At 46.1% G+C, this 26,995-nt stretch overlaps 1 protein-coding gene across 1 annotated transcript in view; it reads right to left on the minus strand.

The window, feature by feature from the left end:
• Positions 1–26,995, minus strand: part of csmd2 (CUB and Sushi multiple domains 2) — a 726,975-nt gene that overhangs the window by 13,787 nt on the left and 686,193 nt on the right. The window contains exons 29-35 of the mRNA XM_065020074.1: positions 26,803–26,982; positions 15,813–15,986; positions 10,905–11,078; positions 7,283–7,356; positions 5,924–6,035; positions 2,328–2,507; positions 1,706–1,771 (exon numbers count right to left, since the gene is read on the minus strand). Coding sequence (XP_064876146.1) covers positions 1,706–1,771; positions 2,328–2,507; positions 5,924–6,035; positions 7,283–7,356; positions 10,905–11,078; positions 15,813–15,986; positions 26,803–26,982 — 960 coding nt within the window. The remainder of the gene's footprint in view (positions 1–1,705; positions 1,772–2,327; positions 2,508–5,923; positions 6,036–7,282; positions 7,357–10,904; positions 11,079–15,812; positions 15,987–26,802; positions 26,983–26,995) is intronic.

The following is a 26,995-nucleotide window of genomic DNA, read 5'->3' on the forward strand; positions in this document are numbered from 1 at the left end:
AGCAGTTTGACAGGATGGAAGTCTGTCCCAGGGCCTGTTTCTGTAGAGTGAGGCAGTTTGACAGGATGGAAGTCTGTCCCAGGGCCTGTTTCTGTAGCGTGAAGCAGTTTGACAGGATGGAAGTCTTTCCCAGGGCCTGTTTCTGTAGAGTGAGGCAGTTTGACAGGGTGTTAATCTGTCCCAGGGCCTGTTTCTGTAGAGTGAGGCAGTTTGACAGGAGGGAAGTCTGTCCCAGGGCCTGTTTCTGTAGAGTGAGGCAGTTTGACAGGGCGTTAGTCTGTTCCAGGGCCTGTTTCTGTAGAGTGAGGCAGTTTGACAGGGTGTTAATCTGTCCCAGGGCCTGTTTCTGTAGAGTGAGGCAAATTGACAGGATGGAAGTCTGTCCCAGGGCCTGTTTCTGTAGCGTGAAGCAGTTTGACAGGATGGAAGTCTGTCCCAGGGCCTGTTTCTGTAGAGTGAGGCAGTTTGACAGGGCATTAGTCTGTCCCAGGGCCTGTTTCTGTAGAGTGAGGCAGTTTGACAGGATGTTAGTCTGTTCCAGGGCCTGTTTCTGTAGAGTGAGGCAGTTTGACAGGGCATTAGTCTGTCCCAGGGCCTGTTTCTGTAGAGTGAGGCAGTTTGACAGGGCGTTAGTCTGTCCCAGGGCCTGTTTCTGTAGAGTGAGGCAGTTTGACAGGATGGAAGTCTGTCCCAGGGCCTGTTTCTGTAGAGTGAGGCAGTTTGACAGGAGGGAAGTCTGTCCCAGGGCCTGTTTCTGTAGCGTGAAGCAGTTTGACAGGATGGAAGTCTGTCCCAGGGCCTGTTTCTGTAGCGTGAGGCAGTTTGACAGGATGGAAGTCTGTCCCCGGGCCTGTTTCTGTAGAGTGAGGCAGTTTGACAGGATGGAAGTCTGTCCCAGGGCCTGTTTCTGTAGAGTGAGGCAGTTTGACAGGATGGAAGTCTGTCCCAGGGCCTGTTTCTGTAGAGTGAGGCAGTTTGACAGGAGGGAAGTCTGTCCCAGGGCCTGTTTCTGTAGAGTGAGGCAGTTTGACAGGAGGGAAGTCTGTCCCAGGGCCTGTTTCTGTAGAGTGAGGCAGTTTGACAGGAGGGAAGTCTGTCCCAGGGCCTGTTTCTGTAGAGTGAGGCAGTTTGACAGGAGGGAAGTCTGTCCCAGGGCCTGTTTCTGTAGAGTGAGGCAGTTTGACAGGAGGGAAGTCTGTCCCAGGGCCTGTTTCTGTAGAGTGAGGCAGTTTGACAGGAGGGAAGTCTGTCCCAGGGCCTGTTTCTGTAGAGTGAGGCAGTTTGACAGGAGGGAAGTCTGTCCCAGGGCCTGTTTCTGTAGAGTGAGGCAGTTTGACAGGAGGGAAGTCTGTCCCAGGGCCTGTTTCTGTAGAGTGAGGCAGTTTCCCAGGGCCTGTTTCTGTAGGAGGTTTCTGTAGAGTGAGGCAGTTTGACAGGAGGGAAGTCTGTCCCAGGGCCTGTTTCTGTAGAGTGAGGCAGTTTGACAGGAGGGAAGTCTGTCCCAGGGCCTGTTTCTGTAGAGTGAGGCAGTTTTACAGGAGGGAAGTCTGTCCCAGGGCCTGTTTCTCCAGGGCGTTAATAAGAGACATGTTCAGTTATTATTATTGTCTTTTAACAAGTTGTAGTGTATTCACCACACAGAAAGAGTATTTCGGTATTTCTAGCCTTTCATTTCTTACTGACTGTCTTATTGTAGAATAATTACCTGGTAGTTTAGGATTGGGCGGCTCCTGGACGGTCCCCACTGTATTCCCACTGGGACGGATATCAGCTGAAACGACAGCAACAACAGGACGTCATCATTAGCACTTCCTGTTTGACTGACTCTCTCTCTCCTCCATATTTAATCCCCTGGTACCCTGAGCGAGGTTCACTTCTAGTGACAGCACAGGACACACACACACACACACACACACACACACACACACACACACACACCCTGGACAGGGCCAGCTGGAAATAAACCCTGTCTGTGTGTGTGTGTGTGTGTGTGTGTGTGTGTGTGTGTGTGTGTGTGTGTGTGTGTGTTGTGCTGGGGGAAGGTTACATTAATAATGTACAGCTGGAAGGTACACACGCCCACGCTGACAAACTACAGGCAACAGCTGAGAGTTGAGTACACAGACATTCACACACATACACCCACACACACACACATACACCCAGCCCATATTAAAATCCCCTCGGTGAAAACCTCACAACTTACTGGGTAATTATTGAACAACAGGAACTAGCAGCGTTCTTACATTGGTAAACATGACTATCGACCATTCCACCAATTAAACACAACTAGGTGTGTGTACTGCCCATGTGTGTGTTGCCCGTACCAGCACAGACAGGTTGCTTCCCGGTCCAGCTCCCGTCACCCCGGCAGGTTCTGTGTTCCGACCCCTCGGCCAGGTAAAAGCCTGGCTGACAGGTGTAGATCAGGGTGTAACCTAGAGACGGCAACTCTATGGCAGACACATCCACCTGGGTGGGCATCTCTGGCTGGCTACAGTGGTGGGCTGGAGAGATGGGGGAGGAGAGGGAGGGATGGAGAGGATAGAGAGAGAGAGAGAGAGAGAGAGAGAGAGAGAGAGGAGGGAGAAAGAGAAAGAGAGAGAAAGGGAGAGAGAGAGAGAGAGGAGTGAGGAGGAGACAGAGAAAGAGAGAGAACGAGAGAGAAAGACAGAGAAAGAGAGAGAAAGAGAGGATGGAGGAGGAGAAAGAGAGAGAAAGAGAGAGAAAGAGAGGAGGGAGGAGGAGGAGAAAGAGAGAGAAAGAAAGAGAGAAAGAGAGGAGGGAGGAGGAGGAGAAAGAGAGAGAAAGAAAGCGAGAGAAAGAGAGGAGGGAGGAGGAGGAGAAAGAGAGAGAAAGAGAGAGAGAGGAGAGGGAGAAAGAGAGGCAGAGAGAGAAAGACAGGAGGGAGGAGGAGAGGGAGAGAGAGAAAGAGAGGAGGGGGGAGGAGAGGGAGAGAGAACAGGAAGGAAGAAAGAGAGGGAAAGAGAGAGAGAGAGGAGAGGGAGAAAGAGAGGGAGAGAGAACAGGAAGGAAGAAAGAGAGCAATAAAGGGGAAGATGGATGATAAATCAGATGGATTTAGTAACGACAATACTCTCTGTCTCTACATCCAGGGTGTATATTAGTGATAATACTGTCTCTACATCCAGGGTGTATAATAGTGATGCTCTCTGTCTCTACATCCAGGATGTATATTAGTGATTATACTGTCTCTACATCCAGGGTGTATATTAGTGATAATACTGTCTCTACATCCAGGGTGTATATTAGTGATACTCTCTGTCTCTACATCCAGGGTGTATATTAGTGATACTCTCTGTCTCTACATCCAGGGTGTATATTAGTGATAATACTGTCTCTACATCCAGGGTGTATATTAGTGATACTCTCTGCCTCTACATCCAGGGTGTATATTAGTGATAATACTGTCTCTACATCCAGGGTGTATATTAGTGATACTCTCTGTCTCTACATCCAGGGTGTATATTAGTGATAATACTGTCTCTACATCCAGGGTGTATATTAGTGATAATACTGTCTCTACATCCAGGGTGTATATTAGTGATACTCTCTGTCTCTACATCCAGGGTGTATATTAGTGATACTCTCTGTCTCTACATCCAGGGTGTATATTAGTGATACTCTCTGTCTCTACATCCAGGGTATATATTAGTGATAATACTGTCTCTACATCCAGGGTGTATATTAGTGATACTCTCTGTCTCTACATCCAGGGTGTATATTAGTGATAATACTGTCTCTACATCCAGGGTGTATATTAGTGATAATACTGTCTCTACATCCAGGGTGTATATTAGTGATAATACTGTCTCTACATCCAGGGTGTATATTAGTGATACTCTCTGTCTCTACATCCAGGGTGTATATTAGTGATAATACTGTCTCTACATCCAGGGTGTATATTAGTGATACTCTCTGTCTCTACATCCAGGGTGTATATTAGTGATAATACTGTCTCTACATCCAGGGTGTATATTAGTGATACTCTCTGCCTCTACATCCAGGGTGTATATTAGTGATACTCTCTGTCTCTACATCCAGGGTGTATATTAGTGATAATACTGTCTCTACATCCAGGGTGTATATTAGTGATACTCTCTGTCTCTACATCCAGGGTGTATATTAGTGATAATACTGTCTCTACATCCAGGGTGTATATTAGTGATACTCTCTGTCTCTACATCCAGGGTGTATATTAGTGATGCTCTCTGTCTCTACATCCAGGGTGTATATTAGTGATTATACTGTCTTTACATCCAGGGTGTATATTAGTGATAATACTGTCTCTACATCCAGGGTGTATATTAGTGATACTCTCTGTCTCTACATCCAGGGTGTATATTAGTGATAATACTGTCTCTACATCCAGGGTGTATATTAGTGATACTCTCTGTCTCTACATCCAGGGTGTATATTAGTGATAATACTGTCTCTACATCCAGGGTGTATATTAGTGATAATACTGTCTCTACATCCAGGGTGTATATTAGTGATAATACTGTCTCTACATCCAGGGTGTATATTAGTGATACTCTCTGTCTCTACATCCAGGGTGTATATTAGTGATAATACTGTCTCTACATCCAGGGTGTATATTAGTGATAATACTGTCTCTACATCCAGGGTGTATATTAGTGATAATACTGTCTCTACATCCAGGGTGTATATTAGTGATAATACTGCCTCTACATCCAGGGTGTATATTAGTGATACTCTCTGTCTCTACATCCAGGGTGTATATTAGTGATACTCTCTGTCTCTACATCCAGGGTGTATATTAGTGATAATACTGTCTCTACATCCAGGGTGTATATTAGTGATACTCTCTGTCTCTACATCCAGGGTATATATTAGTGATAATACTGTCTCTACATCCAGGGTGTATATTAGTGATACTCTCTGTCTCTACATCCAGGGTATATATTAGTGATAATACTGTCTCTACATCCAGGGTATATATTAGTGATAATACTGTCTCTACATCCAGGGTGTATATTAGTGATTATACTGTCTCTACATCCAGGGTGTATATTAGTGATAATACTGTCTCTACATCCAGGGTGTATATTAGTGATAATACTGTCTCTACATCCAGGGTGTATATTAGTGATAATACTGTCTCTACATCCAGGGTGTATATTAGTGATAATACTGTCTCTACATCCAGGGTGTATATTAGTGATACTCTCTGTCTCTACATCCAGGGTGTATATTAGTGATAATACTGTCTCTACATCCAGGGTGTATATTAGTGATACTCTCTGTCTCTACATCCAGGGTGTATATTAGTGATAATACTGTCTCTACATCCAGGGTGTATATTAGTGATACTCTCTGTCTCTACATCCAGGGTGTATATTAGTGATAATACTGTCTCTACATCCAGGGTGTATATTAGTGATACTCTCTGTCTCTACATCCAGGGTGTATATTAGTGATAATACTGTCTCTACATCCAGGGTGTATATTAGTGATAATACTGTCTCTTCATCCAGGGTGTATATTAGTGATAATACTGTCTCTACATCCAGGGTGTATATTAGTGATACTCTCTGTCTCTACATCCAGGGTGTATATTAGTGATAATACTGTCTCTACATCCAGGGTGTATATTAGTGATACTCTCTGTCTCTACATCCAGGGTGTATATTAGTGATAATACTGTCTCTACATCCAGGGTGTATATTAGTGATAATACTGTCTCTACATCCAGGGTGTATATTAGTGATAATACTGTCTCTACATCCAGGGTGTATATTAGTGATAATACTGTCTCTACATCCAGGGTGTATATTAGTGATAATACTGTCTCTACATCCAGGGTATATATTATGTGTGTGTGTGTGTGTGTGTGTGTGTGTGTGTGTGTGTGTGTGTGTGTGTGTGTGTGTATACTAACCTATACACTCTGGTTGGAAGCCATTCCAGGTGAGGTTGGGGAGACAGGAGCGTGTTGTGGAGCCTTGTAGCAGGTAGCCCTTCCTACAGCTGAACAATACTGTACTGCTGATCTGTAGGTTGGAGGCACATCAGGGTCAGATACACACATCAGGGACAGAAACACACATCAGGGACAGATACACACATCAGGGTCAGATACACACGTCAGGGACAGATACACACATCAGGGACAGATACACACATCAGGGTCAGATACACACGTCAGGGACAGAAACACACATCAGGGACAGATACACACATCATGGTCAGATACACACATCAGGGTCAGATACACACATCAGGGACAGAAACACACATCAGGGACATATGCACACATTAGGGTCAGATACACACATCAGGGACAGAAACACACATCAGGGACAGATATACACATCCGGGTCAGATACACACATCAGGGAAAGATACACACATCAGGGTCAGATTCACACATCAGGGACAGATACACACATCAGGGACAGAAACACACATCAGGGACAGATACACACGTCAGGGACAGAAACACACATCAGGGACAGATACACGCATCATGGTCAGATACACGCATCAGGGTCAGATACACACATCAGGGACAGAAACACACATCAGGGTCAGATACACACATCAGGGACAGATACACACATCAGGGACAGATTCACACATCAGGGACAGATACACACATCAGGGTTAGATACACACATCAGGGTTAGAATCACACATCAGGGACAGATACACACATCAGCGACAGATACACACATCAGGGTTAGAATCACACATCAGGGACAGATACACACATCAGGGACAGATACACACATCAGGGTTAGAATCACACATCAGGGACAGATACACACATCAGGGACAGATACACACATCAGGGTTAGAATCACACATCAGGGACAGATACACACATCAGGGTTAGAATCACACATCAGGGACAGATACACACATCAGGGACATAGACACACATCAGAGTTAGGGACAGTATCTCTACTTGCACATTCATCTTCTACACATCTATCACTCCAGTGTTTAATTGCAATATTGTAATTATTTTGTCTCTATTGCCTATTTACTGCCTCCACCTCCCTAATCTCACCTCATTTGCTCATATTGTATATAGAGTTATTTTTCTCCTTTATTATTGACCGTATGTTTCTTTTACTCCATGTATAACTAACGCTGTGTTGTTGTATGTGTCACACTGCTTTGCTTTATCTTGACCAAGTCCCAGGTCGCAAAAGATCATTTTGTTCTCAACTAAGCCCACCTGGTTAAAATAAAGGTGAATATAAAAATACATTACAAATAAATGAATTGTAACCTGGTAGCCTTGGGTGTTGTTCTGGTTTCCAAACAGAGGCGTTCCAGGATCTCCACAGGTGGTGTGACTGGGATCTGAAACACACCACAGACAAGACAACTCCTTCCACACGTCGCGTAGAAACCTGACGAGCAGGACACCTGACTTGGTTGTCATAACTAACGCTCTCTATGTCCAAATCTATCGTCACATCTTCTTTCTGTACATTTTCCCGGGGCCGGTATGTGTCATAATGTCTCAGAGTGTTGATCTAGGATCAGGTCCCTTCCTGTCCATCTACAAGTCAAAACTGATAGTAAAATCAGCACTCGTTCTATGAGTCACTTAATACAATACGTACAGCCACCGGTCAGTATGGCCCAGAGACACACTGAGGATACCGGGGTAACAAACTCCCCACGACGCCAGGACAGCGGAGTCAATCACCACCTTCCGGAGACACCTGAAACCCCACCTCTTTAAGGAATACCTAGGATAAGATAAAGTAATCCCTCTCACCCCCCCCCCCTTAAAAGATTTAGATGCACTACTGTTCCACTGGATGTCATAAGGTGAATGCACCAATTTGTAAGTCGCTCTGGATAAGAACGTCTGCTAAATGACTTCAATGATACCAAACATGAAGAACACCTTCCTAATATGGAGTTGAACCTCCCCCTCAGAACAGTCTCAATTTGTCGGGTCATGGACTCTATAAGGTGTTGAAAGCGTTCCACAGGGATGCTGGGCCCATCTTGACTCCAATGCTTCCACAGGGATGCTGGGCCCATCTTGACTCCAATGCTTCCCCAGGGATGCTGGGCCCATCTTGACTCCAATGCTTCCACAGGGATGCTGGGCCCATCTTGACTCCAATGCTTCCACAGGGATGCTGGGCCCATCTTGACTCCAATGCTTCCACAGGGATGCTGGGCCCATCTTGACTCCAATGCTTCCACAGGGATGCTGGGCCCATCTTGACTCCAATGCTTCCACAGGGATGCTGGGCCCATCTTGACTCCAATGCTTCCACAGGGATGCTGGGCCCATCTTGACTCCAATGCTTCCACAGGGATGCGGGGCCCATCTTGACTCCAATGCTTCCACAGGGATGCTGGGCCCATCTTGACTCCAATGCTTCCCCAGGGATGCTGGGCCCATCTTGACTCCAATGCTTCCACAGGGATGCTGGGCCCATCTTGACTCCAATGCTTCCACAGGGATGCTGGGCCCATCTTGACTCAATGCTTCCACAGGGATGCTGGGCCCATCTTGACTCCAATGCTTCCACAGGGATGCTGGGCCCATCTTGACTCCAATGCTTCCACAGGGATGCTGGGCCCATCTTGACTCCAATGCTTCCACAGGGATGCTGGGCCCATCTTGACTCCAATGCTTCCACAGGGATGCTGGGCCCATCTTGACTCCAATGCTTCCACAGGGATGCTGGGCCCATCTTGACTCCAATGCTTCCACAGGGATGCTGGGCCCATCTTGACTCCAATGCTTCCACAGGGATGCTGGGCCCATCTTGACTCCAATGCTTCCCCAGGGATGCTGGGCCCATCTTGACTCCAATGCTTCCACAGGGATGCTGGGCCCATCTTGACTCCAATGCTTCCCCAGGGATGCTGGGCCCATCTTGACTCCAATGCTTCCACAGGGATGCTGGGCCCATCTTGACTCTATAAGGTGTTGAAAGCGTTCCACAGGGATGCTGGGCCCATCTTGACTCTATAAGGTGTGGGAAACATTCCCCAGGGATGCTGGGCCCATCTTGACTCCAATGCTTCCACAGGGATGCTGGGCCCATCTTGACTCCAATGCTTCCACAGGGATGCTGGGCCCATCTTGACTCCAATGCTTCCCCAGGGATGCTGGGCCCATCTTGACTCCAATGCTTCCCCAGGGATGCTGGGCCCATCTTGACTCCAATGCTTCCCCAGGGATGCTGGGCCCATCTTGACTCCAATGCTTCCCCAGGGATGCTGGGCCCATCTTGACTCTATAAGGTGTGGGAAACATTCCACAGGGATGCTGGGCCCATCTTGACTCTATAAGGTGTGGGAAACATTCCACAGGGATGCTGGGCCCATCTTGACTCCAATGCTTCCCCAGGGATGCTGGGCCCATCTTGACTCTATAAGGTGTTGAAAGCGTTCCACAGGGATGCTGGGCCCATCTTGACTCCAATGCTTCCACAGGGATGCTGGGTCCATCTTGACTCCAATGCTTCCACAGGGATGCTGGCCCATCTTGACTCCAATTCTTCTCCACAGTTGTGTCAAGTTGACTGGATGTCCTTTGGGTGGTCGACCATTCTTGGTACACACGGGGAAACTGTTGACTGTGAAAAACCCAGCAGCGTTGCAGTTCTTGACACAAACCGGTGCACCTGGCACCTACTACAGTACCCCCGTTCAAAGGCACGAAGATATTTTGTCTTGCTCATTCACCCTCTGAATGACACACAGACACAATCCATGTCTCAATTGTCTCAAGGCTTAAAAATCCTTCTTTAACCCGTCTCCTCCCCTTCATCTACATGTCTCCTCCCCTTCATCTACACTGATTGAAGTGAATTTAACAAGTGACATCAATAAGGGATCATAGCTTTCACCTGGATTCACCTGGTCTGTCTATGTCATGGAAAGAGCTGGTGTTCTTAATGTTTTGTACACTCAGTGTATATTTACAGAGTTCGACCAACGTTTTAGAATATTGTTCTTGTTCTAGACATTCAGTTACCTTGTTAATAAAATATTCTGCATGTTTTGTTGTTGTGGCGCTAACATGCCTGCAATACCATTTAGTGTCAGCCTGGAAATGCTTCATAATGCAGAACTTCCTCAATTCAGTACAAGGCTCTGGTATGGAATGGCTGACAGCCTGGTCTGAGTTGGTTACTGATAGGACCCATTCTGAGTGCCTGGTCTGAGTTTGTTACTGATAGGACCCATTCTGACAGCCTGGTCTGAGTTGGTTACTGAAAGGACCCATTCTGAGAGCCTGGTCTCAGTTGGTTACTGATAGGACCCATTCTGAGAGCCTGGTCTCAGTTGGTTACTGAGAGTTATCTGGACCCATTCTGAGTGCCTGGTCTCAGTTGGTTACTGATAGGACCCATTCTGAGTGCCTGGTCTCAGTTGGTTACTGATAGGACCCATTCTGAGTGCCTGGTCTGAGTTGGTTCCTAATAGTTAGCTGAACCCATTCTGAGTGCCTGGTCTGAGTTGGTTCCTAATAGTTAGCTGAACCCATTCTGAGTGCCTGGTCTGAGTTGGTTCCTAATAGTTAGCTGGACCCATTCTGAGTGCCTGGTCTGAGTTGGTTCCTAATAGTTAGCTGGACCCATTCTGAGTGCCTGGTCTCAGTTGGTTCCTAATAGTTAGCTGGACCCATTCTGAGTGCCTGGTCTGAGTTGGTTCCTAATAGTTAGCTGGACCCATTCTGAGTGCCTGGTCTCAGTTGGTTCCTAATAGTTAGCTGGACCCATTCTGAGTGCCTGGTCTCAGTTGGTTCCTAATAGTTAGCTGGACCCATTCTGAGTGCCTGGTCTGAGTTGGTTCCTAATAGTTAGCTGGACCCATTCTTACAGCCTGGTCTGAGTTGGTTCCTGATAGTTAGCTGGACCCATTCTTACCTATGCAGGAGGGCTGCGTGCCGCTCCAGATGCCGTCATACTGACAGTATCGTCTGGCTGAACCCACCAACACCAAAGGAGGAGAGCAGGAGAAGGAGACAGAGGAGAGGTAGGTGAACCCACGGTCCTCCCTTCTCCCCTGGGCCGGGACACCTGGGTCTCCACAGAACACGGCTAGAGGGGGGTATGAGGAGGAGCGAGAGAGAAAGAGAAGCAATGTAAGATGTTCTATCATTTGGTTGATAACACGTGACAAAGCACTAGGCATCCGTGTCTATGGGATGTGACTATGGGATGTGTCTATGGGATGTGTCTATGGGATGTGTCTATGGATGTGTCTATGGGATGTGATGTGTCTATGTGATGTGTCTATGGGATGTGACTATGGGATGTGTCTATGGGATGTGTCTATGGGATGTGACTATGGGATGGGATGTGTCTATGGGATGTGTCTATGGGATGTGACTATGGGATGTGTCTATGGGATGTGACTATGGGATATGTCTATGGGATGTGTCTATGGGATGTGTCTATGGGATGTGTCTATGGGATGTGACTATGGGATGGGATGTGTCTATGGGATGTGTCTATGGGATGTGTCTATGGGATGTGTCTATGGGATGTGACTATGGGATGTGATGTGTCTATGTGATGTGTCTATGGGATGTGTCTATGGGATGTGTCTATGGATGTGTCTATGGGATGTGTCTATGGGATGTGTCTATGGATGTGTCTATGGGATGTGATGTGTCTATGGGATGTGTCTATGGGATGTGATGTGTCTATGGGATGTGACTATGGGATGTGATGTGTCTATGGGATGTGTCTATGGGATGTCTATGGGATGTGTCTATGGGATGTGTCTATGGGATGTGACTATGGGATGTGTCTATGGGATGTGTCTATGGGATGTGTCTATGGGATGTGATGTGTCTATGGGATGTGTCTATGGGATGTGACTATGGGATGTGTCTATGGGATGTGTCTATGGGATGTGTCTATGGGATGTGTCTATGGGATGTGTCTATGGGATGTGACTATGGGATGTGTCTATGGGATGTGACTATGGGATGTGACTATGGGATGTGTCTATGGGATGTGACTATGTGATGTGTCTATGGGATGTGTCTATGGGATGTGTCTATGGGATGTGTCTATGGGATGGGATGTGTCTATGGGATGTGTCTATGGGATGTGACTATGGGATGTGTCTATGGGATGTGTCTATGGGATGGGATGTGTCTATGGGATGTGGATGTGTCTATGGGATGTGTCTATGGGATGTGACTATGGGATGTGTCTATGGGATGTGATGTGTCTATGGGATGTGATGTGTCTATGGGATGTGACTATGGGATGTGACTATGGGATGTGACTATGGGATGTGTCTATGGGATGTGACTATGGGATGTGTCTATGGGATGTGTCTATGGGATGTGTCTATGGGATGTGACTATGGGATGGGATGTGTCTATGGGATGTGACTATGGGATGTGTCTATGGGATGTGTCTATGTGATGTGACTATGGGATGTGATGTGACTATGGGATGTGTCTATGTGATGTGACTATGGGATGTGATGTGTCTATGGGATGTGACTATGGGATGTGTCTATGGTGTCTATGTGATGTGACTATGGGATGTGACTATGGGATGTGTCTATGGGATGTGTCTATGGGATGTGTCTATGTGATGTGACTATGGGATGTGATGTGTCTATGGGATGTGACTATGGGATGTGTCTATGGGATGTGTCTATGGGATGTGTCTATGGGATGTGACTATGGGATGTGTCTATGGGATGTGTCTATGTGATGTGACTATGGGATGTGTCTATGGGATTTGATGTGTCTATGGGATGTGTCTATGGGATGTGTCTATGGGATGTGTCTATGGGATGTGTCTATGGGATGGTATGTGTCTATGGGATGTGACTATGGGATGGGATGTGTCTATGGGATGTGACTATGGGATGTGACTATGGGATGTGATGTGTCTATGGGATGTGTCTATGGGATGTGTCTATGGGATGTGTCTATGGGATGTGACTATGGGATGTGTCTATGGGATGTGATGTGTCTATGGGGTGTGACTATGGGATGTGACTATGGGATGTGTCTATGGGATGTGTCTATGGGATGTGACTATGGGATGTGTCTATGTGATGTGACTATGGGATGTGTCTATGGGATGTGATGTGTCTATGGGATGTGACTATGTGATGTGACTATGTGATGTGACTATGGGATGTGTCTATGGGATATGTCTATGAGATGTGTCTATGGGATGTGTCTATGGGATGTGTCTATGGGATGTGTCTATGGGATGTGTCTATGTGATGTGACTATGGGATGTGTCTATGTGATGTGACTATGGGATGTGTCTATGGGATGTGATGTGTCTATGGGATGTGACTATGTGATGTGACTATGTGATGTGACTATGTGATGTGACTATGGGATGTGTCTATGGGATGTGTCTATGGGATGTGTCTATGGGATGTGTCTATGGGATGTGTCTATGGGATGTGTCTATGGGATGTGTCTATGGGATGTGTCTATGGGATGTGACTATGGGATGTGTCTATGGGATATGTCTATGGGATGTGTCTATGGGATGTGTCTATGGGATGTGACTATGGGATGTGACTATGGGATGTGACTATGGGATGTGTCTATGGGATATGTCTATGGGATGTGTCTATGGGATGTGACTATGGGATGTGACTATGGGATGTGACTATGGGATGTGACTATGGGATGTGACTATGGGATGTGTCTATGGGATGTGTCTATGGGATGTGACTATGGGATGTGACTATGGGATGCGACTATGGGATGTGACTATGGGATGTGACTATGGGATGTGACTATGGGATATGTCTATGGGATGTGTCTATGGGATGTGTCTATGGGATGTGACTATGGGATGTGACTATGGGATGTGACTATGGGATGTGACTATGGGATGTGACTATGGGATGTGACTATGGGATGTGACTATGGGATGTGACTATGGGATGTGTCTATGGGATGTGACTATGGGATGTGACTATGGGATGTGATATGTGACTATGGGATGTGACTATGGGATGTGACTATGGGATGTGACTATGGGATGTGACTATGGGATGTGACTATGGGATGTGACTATGGGATGTGACTATGGGATGTGTCTATGGGATGTGACTATGGGATGTGACTATGGGATGTGACTATGGGATGTGACTATGGGATGTGACTATGGTAAATGTCATATTGCAGCTCAGACGAGGAAGGAGAGGACCATCTTCCCCAGTAATTTCATTTCATAATATTTTAGATAAAACTATACTAAATATAATCACATCACCAAATAATAGATTGAAACACACTGTTTTGCAATGAAGGTATACAGTAGCCTCAACATAACTCTGTAGGGTAGCACCAGGGTGTAGCCGGAGGACAGCTAGCTTCCGTCCTCCTCTGGGTATATTGACTTCAATACAAAACCTAGGAGGCTTATGGTTCTCACCCCCTTCCATAGACTTACACAGTAACTATGACAACTTCCGGAGGACGTCCGCCAACCGATCAGAGCTCTAGCAGCATGAACTGACATGTTGTCCACCCAATCAAAGGATCAGGAAATGAATCTAGTACTGAAAGCATAAGCTACAGCTAGCTGGCACTGCAGTGAAAAACATGTGGTGAGTAGTTGACTCAAAGAGAGAGAAAGACAATAGTTGAACAGTTTTCAACAAATTAATTTATTCCTAAATGACGAAGAAGCAAGAGAGAAATGGAGAGAGAGATTGTCACTTACTTAGGTAGCAAATGCAGCTAACTAGTTTAGCCTACTGAAAGACCCAGTTCAAACAAAGGGATGCTAGGTTAGCTAGCTGGCTATAACAGAGGGATGCTATGTTAGCTGGTTGGCTATAACAGAGGGATGCTATGTTAGCTAGTTGGCTATAACAGAGGGATGCTATGTTAGCTAGCTGGCTATAACAGAGGGATGGTATGTTAGCTAGCTGGCTATAACAGAGGGATGCTATGTTAGCTAGCTGGCTATAACAGAGGGATGCTATGTTAGCTAGCTGGCTATGACTATCCAACACAACACTGGAACTCTTACAAGTCAAGGTAAGCTTTTGGTTTTATTAATTTACTACCACCAGCGTCTGCCAGAGATAGTGCTAAACTGCTTACTGACTGTACACTGTAACGCTACTGATTGTAGCAGGTTTACTAATGTGTTAGTTCTATTAGCTATGTTTACTGTAATGTTACTTTAGCTAACATGATGACAACGATGTAGGCTGTGTAGCGATTTGGCTTGGAAAATGCTTTCCTCCGGTCACGTATAGCTGATGCGTTGTACATTGAAGTCCACACATGAAGGGAAGAGGTGAGAAGAGGAGAGTGCATAGGAAGGAAGAAGGAATACAACCTGGCTGCTATGAAAGTGAAATGTGTTTACGCGTGATCAGAGGTGTATGGCCGTATTGAATGTGTCACTGTCTGTCACATCAAATGTGTTTCTCGACCTGTGTGTACCTACGCTGTAAAAACCTATGCTGTAAAATATAGTTCATAGTCTTGGTTGTAACAACCTCATGATGGGTACAGGGACAACTGGGACAACTGGGACAACAGGGACAACTGGGACAACTGTACATTGAACTGGGTGAATGGCATACGAATGTCAGTCATCCATTATGCTGTAATAGAAATAAGGCCGTGCTCATTAAAAACTGATTGCCCGTCTTCATCTGAAACGGCACTGACCACCAATGCTATACATGGCATGTCCTTACAGCTAGTTGAAGCTCAGGTATACAGGTATACAGGTATACAGGTATACATGGCATGTCCTTACAGCTAGTTGAAGCTCAGGTATACAGGTATATTTCAGTGGTTTACTTACGGAAGCACTGTGGTTTTTCTCCAATCCAGGTGCCGTTTCCCTGGCAGGTGATCATGGTGGGCAGGGAGAGCTGGTAACCCTGGTTACAGGCGTAACTAACGCTGTTGCCCCAGGTGAAGTCTGTTCCAACCACCTGGCCGTTAGGAATGGGAGGCGGGGCCGTACACACTATAGCTGGAGAGAGAGAGAGATTCAGATTCAGATTTTTTTAAACAAAAATATAGATTAAGAGTTGGATGAAGTTGAATTCTTTTTTACAAGGACATTTACAGGATACTGCCCTCCACAACATAACCTTCACTCCAAATTAAATCTCCAAACCTAAAACCTGATATTGGACAAAGGTTCTGGAAAGATTGTCATTGCCAAGGACTATACAGCTAATACTCTGGTAAACCAACATCCAGCACAGGAAGCAGAAACCTGAAAACACCATCCAACCTGGAAATGAGTGAGTAGTGTTTAGTCAGAAGTCAATAAGAAAAGGACATTACAACGAGATATTTTCCTTTATAAGGACTGAATGCTAAGTTAAGGCTACCAAGCTTACTAGGACAGAACATATCTGGCTGCAACTTCAATTAGCACTGAGGTGCGAAGTGAGAGGTGCCAAAGCCCTTGAGCCCAACAACGGCAGGAGAGTTTCACAGCCTCCCCGTTCCCAAATGGAGAGGCTTTTGAGACTGCCTACTCCATGGCTTCCCCATGTGCAGAGGTCCTCACAATACAATACCCCTTGGATGTAAACAATGAAAAGGCAAGGAACGAGTACAAAAATAAGCTCCTAGCAGATAATCCAGAGCCACTTTTTGCTAACTGCTACAAAAATGGGAACATTTGGCGCATACAGACCATTGTTTGGCGCAGTGATATATTATTAACCTCTTGCTTCTACTCGGGACGCTTGCGTCCCAACTAGAGCTCTGGAAATGCAAATGCGCTACGCTAAATGCTAATAGTATTAGTTAAAACTCAAACAAAATAATTAGCATTTCGGCGTTACACAAACCGCACAATAAAATAGAAAACATTCATTACCTTTCACCATCTTCTTTGTTGGCACTCCTAGATGTCCCATAAACACTATTGGGTCTTTATTTCGATTAAATCGGTCCATATAAAGCCTAGATATCGTTATATGTAGACTGTGTGATAAACGAAAAAAACATTGTTTCAAAACGTAACGTCATTTTTTAAAATTCAAAAAGTCGACGATAAACTTTCACAAAACACTTCGAAATACTTTTGTAATGCAACTTTAGGTATTAGTAAACGTTAATAAGCGATAAAATTCCTCAGGAGGCGATGTAAAGATCATTAGCTGTCCGTCTGGAAAAATGTCCGGCTAGAAACTCAACGAAAATATCCGGTCCTAGACCTGAGGAAATACGGTGCCCTGCATGTGTTTGACCAAGAAAAAACTCGAAGGGAAATGACAAGACTCTAGACACCGTGTGGAAGCTGTAGGTACTGCAACCTCAGTCAATTAATTGTGGTTCACCTTTATCAATGGGTTCAAGTAGCGCATGGATATATTTTCCCATTTTCAGTGATCAGTTTTTCCTGTGCTTTTCGATGTAAATGCCGTTCTGGTAAAGCCACAGCAGTGATTTAACCAGTTTTATAAACGTCTGAGTGTTTTCTATCCACACAGACTAAGCAAATGCATATACTATATTCCTGGCATGAGTAGCAGGGCGCTGAAATGTTGCGCGATTTTTAACAGAATGTTCAAAAAAGTAGAGGGTAGAAGGAAGAGGTTCGCTACCCCTCTGTTAAGGGGGCTGGGGTATTAGCAATAGGTGGAAACTCAGGAGTGTCATGTCAACCTGAACAAGCTAATGTCAACCTGTACAAGCTAATATCAACCTCTACAAGCTAATGTCAACCTCTACAAGCTAATGTCAACCTCTACAAGCTAATGTTAACCTCTACAAGCTAATGTCAACCTCTACAAGCTAATGTCAACCTCTACAAGCTAATGTCAACCTCTACAAGCTAATGTCAACCTGTACAAGCTAATATCAACATCTACAAGCTAATGCCAACCTCTACAAGCTAATGTCAACCTCTACAAGCTAATGTCAACCTCTACAAGCTAATGTTAACCTCTACAAGCTAATGTCAACCTCTACAAGCTAATGTTAACCTCTACAAGCTAATGTCAACCTCTACAAGCTAATGTCAACCTCTACAAGCTAATGTTAACCTCTACAAGCTAATATCAACCTCTACAAGCTAATATCAACATCTACAAGCTAATGTCAACTTGTACAAGCTAATGTCAACCTCTACAAGCTAATGTCAACCTGTACAAGCTAATGTCAACCTCTAAAAGCTAATGTCAACATCTACAACTCATCCAGAACGCCGCAGCCCGTCTGGTGTTCAACCTTCCCAAGTTCTCTCACGTCACCCCGCTCCTCCGCTCCCTCCACTGGCTTCCAGTTGAAGCTCGCATCCGCTCAAGACCATGGTGCTTGCAAGCTGTGAGGGAACGGCACCTCAGTACCTCCAGGCTCTGATCAGGCCCTACACCCAAACAAGGGCACTGCGTTCATCCACCTCTGGCCTGCTCGCCTCCCTACCACTGAGGAAGTACAGTTCCCGTCAGCCCAGTCAAAACTGTTCTGCTCTGGCCCCCAATGGTGGAACAAACTCCCTCACGACGCCAGGACAGCGGAGTCAATCACCACCTTCCGGAGACACCTGAAACCCCACCTCGAATACCTAGGATAGGATAAAGTAATCCCTCTCACCCCCTCCCCTGAAAAGATTTAGATGCACTACTGTTCCACTGGAGGTCATAATGAATGCACCAATTTGTAAGTCGCTCTGGATAAGAGCGTCTGCTAAATGACTTAAATGTAAATGTAAATGTACAAGCTAATGTCAACCTCTACAAGCTAATGTCAACCTCTACAAGCTAATGTCAACCTCTACAAGCTAATGTCAACCTGTACAAGCTAATATCAACATCTACAAGCTAATGTCAACCTCTACAAGCTAATGTCAACCTGTACAAGCTAATGTCAACCTCTACAAGCTAATGTCAACCTCTACAAGCTAATGTCAACCTCTACAAGCTAATGTCAACCTGTACAAGCTAATATCAACATCTACAAGCTAATGTCAATGTCAGCTTGTAGAGGTTAACATTAGCTTGTAGAGGTTAACATTAGCTTGTAGAGGTTGACATTAGCTTGTAGAGGTTAACATTAGCTTGTAGAGGTTGACATTAGCTTGTAATGTTAACCTCTACAAGCTAATGTCAACCTCTACAAGCTAATGTTAACCTCTACAAGCTAATGTCAACCTCTACAAGCTAATGTCAACCTCTACAAGCTAATGTCAACCTCTACAAGCTAATGTTAACCTCTACAAGCTAATGTTAACCTCAACAAGCTAATGTCAACCTCTACAAGCTAATGTCAACCTCTACAAGCTAATGTCAACCTCTACAAGCTAATGTTAACCTCTACAAGCTAATATCAACCTCTACAAGCTAATATCAACATCTACAAGCTAATGTCAACTTGTACAAGCTAATGTCAACCTCTACAAGCTAATGTCAACCTGTACAAGCTAATGTCAACCTCTAAAAGCTAATGTCAACATCTACAAGCTAATGTCAACCTCTACAAGCTAATGTCAACCTCTACAAGCTAATGTCACCCTCTACAAGCTAATGTCAACCTCTACAAGCTAATGTCAACCTCTACAAGCTAATGTCAACCTCTACAAGCTAATGTCAACCTCTACAAGCTAATGTCAACCTGTACAAGCTAATATGAACATCTACAAGCTAATGTCAACCTCTACAAGCTAATGTCAACCTCTACAAGCTAATGTCTACCTCTACAAGCTAATGTCTACCTCTACAAGTTAATGTCAACCTCTACAAGCTAATGTCAACCTCTACAAGCTAATGTCAATCTCTACAAGCTAATGTCAACCTGTACAAGCTAATGTCAACCTGTACAAGCTAATGTCAACCTGTACAAGCTAATGTCAACCTCTACAAGCTAATGTCAACCTCTACAAGCTAATGTCAATATCTACAAGCTAATGTCAACCTCTACAAGCTAATGTCACCCTCTACAAGCTAATGTCAACCTCTACAAGCTAATATCAACATCTACAAGCTAATGTCAACCTCTACAAGCTAATGTCAACCTGTACAAGCTAATGTCAACCTGTACAAGCTAATGTCAACCTCTACAAGCTAATATCAACATCTACAAGCTAATGTCAACCTCTACAAGCTAATGTTAACCTCTACAAGCTAATGTTAACCTCTACAAGCTAATGTCATCCTCTACAAGCTAATGTCAATATCTACAAGCTAATGTCACCCTCTACAAGCTAATGTCAACCTCTACAAGCTAATGTCAACCTCTACAAGCTAATGTCAACCTGTACAAGCTAATGTCAACCTCTACAAGCTAATGTCAACCTCTACAAGCTAATGTCAACCTGTACAAGCTAATATGAACATCTACAAGCTAATGTCAAGCTCTACAAGCTAATGTCAACCTGTACAAGCTAATGTCTACCTCTACAAGCTAATGTCTACCTCTACAAGCTAATGTCAACCTCTACAAGCTAATGTCAACCTCTACAAGCTAATGTCAACCTCTACAAGCTAATGGCATTAGCTAAATTAGCTAAAGCTAATGAAAGTCAACCACCTATCCCAGAGCACTACTCTCTCACTGAAATTAAGTATACATTCACCCAGCTGCAGGGAAGGCATGTGGAGCTGAAAAAGCAGGTGAACACACTCCAGTCAGCACAGACCCAGACAATAGTCTGGCTCAACAAAACCCCGGCAACCAGGCCCAGAGAGCTGGTGGGGCATGTCTGCACTCTGGACTGTGGTGAGACAACTTCAACAGGAGAAGGAGCAGGAGAAAGAACAGAGCCCAGCGGCAGGAGATGGTGAGAGTGCTGGAGGAGAAGGTGGGAACAATGATGTTTGACAGAGAACAAGCCATTAGAGAGCTGGCCACTCCCGCAGAGAAGCCAGCAGACAGTCCACCTCAGACCCTGACCATAGCCTCAACATCACAGCAGAACAGTCCACCTCAGAACCTGACCATAGCCTCAACATCACAGCTGAACAGTCCACCACAGAACCTGACCATGGTCTCGACATCACAGCAGAACAGTCCACCCCAGAACCTGACCATAGCCTCGACACCACAGCAGAACAGTCCACCTCAGAACCTGACCATAGCCTCCACATCACAGCAGAACAGTCCACCTCAGACCATAGCCTCAACATCACAGCAAAACAATCCACCCCAGACCCTGACCATAGCCTCAACATCACAGCAGAACAGTCCACACCAATCCCTGACCATAGCCTCCACATCACAGCAGAACAGTCTACCTCAGACCCTGACCATAGCCTCAACACCACAGCAGAACAGTCCACCTCAAACCCTGACCATAGCCTCAACACCACAGCAGAACAGTCTACCTCAGACCATAGCCCCAACATCACAGCAGAACAGTCTACCTCAGACCCTGACCCCAGCCTCAATATCACAGTAGGACAGGCAAATTAAGAAACTCAAGCCCAGGGGACAACACCCCCACTGAGCCCCTCCCCCCATACCACAGAGGACATACACAGACCACTCCTTATGGACTCAAACCGGAAATATACACAAGAAAATTAACTTTTTCCCAAACAAACAGTGTCTAAACTCTGGTGTCCAAACACCCAGCACGCCCTAGACCCTCTGTCTGAGGACCAACTAGGCTCACCTAGCCACAAGATAATACACACCGGCACAAACGACCTGAGAACACAGCAGGAAAGGGTGGCCACAGCACTGAAGGGAGTGATTGAAAAAGCTACATATATACATACCATTCAAAAGTTTTGGTTCACTTAGAAATAACCTCGTTTTCCATGAAAAGATACATGAAATGAGTTCCAAAATTAATAGGAAATATAGTCAACACGTTGTCAAGGTTATAAATTATGATTTAAAAAAATCTAAATAATGATAATTGGGTCCTTCAAACTTTGCTTTCGTCAAAGAATCCTCCATTTGCAACTATTATAGCCATGCAGACCTTTTGTAGTTGTCAATTTGTTGAGGTAATCTGGAGAGATTTCACCCCATGCTTCCTGAAGCACCTCCCACAAGTTGGATTGGCTTGATAGGCACTTCTTAACGTACCATACTGTCAAGCTGCTCCCACAACAGCTCAATAGGGTTGAGATCTGGTGACTGTTGGCCGCTCCATTATAGACAGAAAACCAGCTGACCGCTTCTTCACTAAATAGTTATTGTGTAGATTGGAGATGTGCTTTGGGTCATTGTCCTGTTGTAGGAGGAAATTGGCTTCAGTTAATTACCGTCTACAGGGTATGGCATGGCGTTGCAAAATGGAGTGATAGCCTTCCTTCTTCAAGATCCCATTTACCTTATACAAATCTCCAACTTTACCACCACCAAAGCACCCCCAGACCATCACATTGCCTCCACCTCCACCAGACCATCACATTGCCTCCACCCCCAGACCATCACATTGCCTCCACCCCCAGACCATCACCCCCAGACCATCACATTGCCTCCACCTCCACCAGACCATCACATTGCCTCCACCCCCAGACCATCACATTGCCTCCACCCCCAGACCATCACATTGCCTCCACCCACAGACCATCACAATGCCTCCACCCCCAGACCATCACATTGCCTCCACCCCCAGACCATCAAATTGGCTCCACCCCCAGACCATCACATTGGCTCCACCCCAGAACATCACATTGCCTCCTCCCCCAGACCATCACATTGCCTCCACCCCCAGACCATCACATTGCCTCCACCCCCAGACCAACACATTGCCTCCACCCCCAGACCATCACATTGCCTCCACCCCCAGACCATCACATTGCCTCCACCCCAGACCATCACATTGCCTCCACCCCAGACCATCACATTGCCTCCACCCCAGACCATCACATTGCCTCTACCCCCAGACCAGCACCCCCAGACCATCACATTGCCTCCTCCCCCAGACCATCACATTGCCTCCACCCCAGACCATCACATTGCCTCCACCCCCAGACCATCACATTGCCTCCACCCCCAGACCATCACATTGCCTCCACCCCCAGACCATCACATTGCCTCTACCCCAGACCAGCACCCCCAGACCATCACATTGCCTCCTCCCCAGACCATCACATTGCCTCCACCCCCAGACCAACACATTGGCTCCACCCCCAGACCATCACATTGCCTCCACCCCCAGACCATCACATTGCCTCTACCCCAGACCAGCACCCCAGACCATCACATTGCCTCCTCCCCAGACCATCACATTGCCTCCACCCCAGACCAACACATTGCCTCCACCCCCAGACCATCACATTGCCTCCACCCCAGACCATCACATTGGCTCCACCCCAGACCATCACATTGCCTCCTCCCCCAGACCATCACATTTCCTCCACCCCCAGACCATCACATTGCCTCTACCCCCAGACCAGCACCCCAGACCATCACATTGCCTCCACCCCCAGACCATCACATTTGCCTCCTCCCCCAGACCATCACATTGCCTCCACCCCAGACCAGCCTCCACCCCAGACCACCCCCCAGACCATCACATTGCCTCCACCCCCAGACCATCACATTGCCTCCACCCCCAGACCAACACATTGCCTCCACCCCCAGACCATCACATTGCCTCCACCCCCCCCAGACCATCACATTGCCTCCTCCCCAGACCATCACATTGCCTCCACCCCCAGACCAACACATTGCCTCCACCCCCAGACCATCACATTGCCTCCACCCCAGACCATCACATTGCCTCTACCCCCAGACCAGCACCCCCAGACCATCACATTGCCTCCTCCCCCAGACCATCACATTGGCTCCACCCCCAGAACATCACATTGCCTCCTCCCCCAGACCATCACATTGCCTCCACCCCAGACCATCACATTGCCTCCACCCCCAGACCAACACATTGCCTCCACCCCCAGACCATCACATTGCCTCCACCCCCAGACCATCACATTGCCTCTACCCCCACCCCCAGACCATCACATTGCCTCCACCCCCAGACCATCACATTGCCTCCACCCCCAGACCATCACATTGCCTCTACCCCCAGACCAGCACCCCCAGACCATCACATTGCCTCCTCCCCAGACCATCACATTGCCTCCACCCCCAGACCAACACATTGCCTCCATTGGCTCCACCCCCCCCCAGACCATCACATTGCCTCCACCCCCCCAGACCATCACATTGCCTCTACCCCCAGACCAGCACCCCCAGACCATCACATTGCCTCCTCCCCAGACCATCACATTGCCTCCACCCCCAGACCAACACATTGCCTCCACCCCCAGACCATCACATTGCCTCCACCCCAGACCATCACATTGCCTCCACCCCCAGACCATCACATTGCCTCCACCCCAGACCAACACATTGCCTCCACCCCCAGACCATCACATTGCCTCCACTCTCAGACCATCACATTGCCTCCACCCCCAGACCATCACATTGCCTCCTCCACCAGGCTTGACAGATGGTTCAATCCTCCAGCATCTTTTATTTTTTTCTGCGTCTCAAGAATGTTCTTATTTTTGATCCAAACACCTCAAACGTAGATTTGTTTGTCCATAACGCTTGTTTCCAATCTTCCTCGGTCCAGTGTCTGCGTTCTTTTGCTAATCTGAATCTTTTATTTTTATTGGCCAGTCTGAGATATGGTCTGTTCACAGACCCCACAGAGCACCAGGACAGCAACCCAATTAGACCAAATCATAAGAAAGGAAAAAGATAAATATTTGACACACTGGAAAGAATCAACCAAAGAACAGAGCATATCGGAATGCTATTTTGCCCTAAACAGAGAGTACACCGTGGCAGAATACCTGACAACTGTGACTGACCCCAAGTTAAGAATATCCTTGACTATATACAGACTCGGTGAGCATAGCCTTGCTATTGAGAAAGGCTGCCGTAGGCAGACCTGGCTCTCAAGAGAAGACAGGCTATGTGCTCACTGCCCACAAAATGAGGTGGAAACTGAGCTGCACTTCCTCACCTTCTGCAAAATGTACAGTGCCTTGCAAAAGTATTCATTCCCCTTGGCGTTTTTCCCATTTTTGTTGCATTACAACCTGTAATTTAAATAGATTTTTATTTGGATTTCATGTAATGGACATACACAAAATTGTCCAAATTGGTGAAGTGAAATGGAAAAAAATACACAAATATGTTTCAAAAGAATTAAAAAAATGTAAAAGTGGTGTGTATTCTTTGCTATGAAGCCCCTGAATAAGATCTGGAGAAACCAATTACCTCCAGAAGTCAAATAATTAGTTAAAGTCCACCTGTGTGCAATCTAGGTGTCACATGATCTATCATATGATCTCATTATATATACACCTGTTCTGAAAAGGCCCCAGAGTCTGCAACAGCACTGAACAAGGCACACCACCAGGCAAGCGGCACCATGAAGACTAAGGAACTCTCCAAACAGGTCAGGGACAAAGTTGAGGAGAAGTACAGATCAGTGTTTATAAAAAAATATCTAAAACTTTGAACATCCCACAGAGCACCAATAAATCCATTATTAAAAAAATGGAAAGAATATGGCACTACAACAAACCTGCCAAGAGAGTGCCGCCCACCAAAACTCAAGGACCAGGCAAGGAGGCCATTAATCAGAGAGGCAACAAAGAGACCAAAGATAACACTGAAGAAGCTGCAAAGCTCCACAGAGGAGATTGGAGTATCTGTCCATAGGACAACTTTAAGCTGTACACTCCACAGAGCTGGGCTTTACGGAAGAATGGGCAGAAAAAAAGCCATTGCTTAAAGAAAAAATAAGCAAACATGTTTTGTGTTCGCCAAAAGGCATGTGGGAGACTCCCCAGAAATATGAAAGAAGGTACTCTGGTGTGATGAGACTAAAATTGGGATTTTAGGCCATCAAGGAAAATGCAATGTTTGGAGCAAACCCAACACCCCTCATCACCCCGAGAACACCATCCCCACAGTGGAGCATGGTGGTGGCAGCATCATGCTGTGGGGATGTTTTTCATCGGCATGGAATGGCCTAGGCAAAGCCCAGACCTCAATCCAATCGAGAATCTGTGGTATGATTTAAAGATTGCTGTACACGAGCGGAACCCATCCAACTTGAAGGAGCTGGAGCAGTTTTGCCTTGAAGACTGGGCAAAATTCCCAATGGCTAGATGTGCCAAGTTTATAGAGACATAAACCCCAAGAGATGCGAAGCTCAAGTTTACTGTTTGTTTGTCTTATTTCTTGATTGTTTCACGTAAAAAAAATGATTTTGCATCTTCAAAGGGGTAGGCATGGTTACGTAAATAAAATGATACAACCCCCCCCCCCCCAAAAAAATGTTTTAATTCCAGGTTGTAAGGCAACAAAATAGGAAAACTGCCAAGAGGGGTTGAATAAGCCACTGTTAGAGACACACGTTTCCCTCCAGATTACACTCATAAAGAATTAGAAAACAAATCAAACGTTGATCATCTCTCATATTGCAGAGCAGCAAGGTGGGAACAACATAGTAGAACCAGTGGAATACAACTTACATTGTTACAGCTGTTGTCTGTTGTCTGTAAAAACGTTTGTGAGTGTTGTGTTCGCTAATGTTTCCCTTGTTTATTTCCCTTTTGTTTATGGTCTATTCCATTTGCATTGTAAACATGTGTTTCCCATGCCAATAAAGCCTTTTGAATTGATTTGAGAGTGAGAGAGAGGAGACAGAGAGAGAGAGAGTGAGTGTGAGAAAGGAGACAGACCGAGTGAGACAGACCGAGTGAGACAGAGACAGACAGAGAGAGAGAGTGAGTGTGAGGCAGGGGGATAAAGTGTTTGTTATTGAGAGAGAGATTGTGCTAGAGTCTGTGTGTGTGTGTGTGTCTGTGCATATGTTTTTCTGTGTGTTTGTGTGCGTGTGTCAGTACCTTTACATTGTGGCTTGGTCCCGTTCCATGTGCGGTCCTTAGTGCAGACCAGGGTTGAAGCGCGGTCAGCGTCCATAGTGAAGCCTGGGGCACACTGGAAACTCACAGTGCTGTTGTAGGTGAATTCACTGCCCAGCCTCAAACCATTAGCTGGCACACCTGGGTCCCCACACATAATAACTGGAGGGAGGGA

The sequence above is a fragment of the Oncorhynchus nerka genome, linkage group LG7, assembly GCF_034236695.1.
Source record: "Oncorhynchus nerka isolate Pitt River linkage group LG7, Oner_Uvic_2.0, whole genome shotgun sequence".
Classification (NCBI taxonomy): domain Eukaryota; kingdom Metazoa; phylum Chordata; class Actinopteri; order Salmoniformes; family Salmonidae; genus Oncorhynchus; species Oncorhynchus nerka.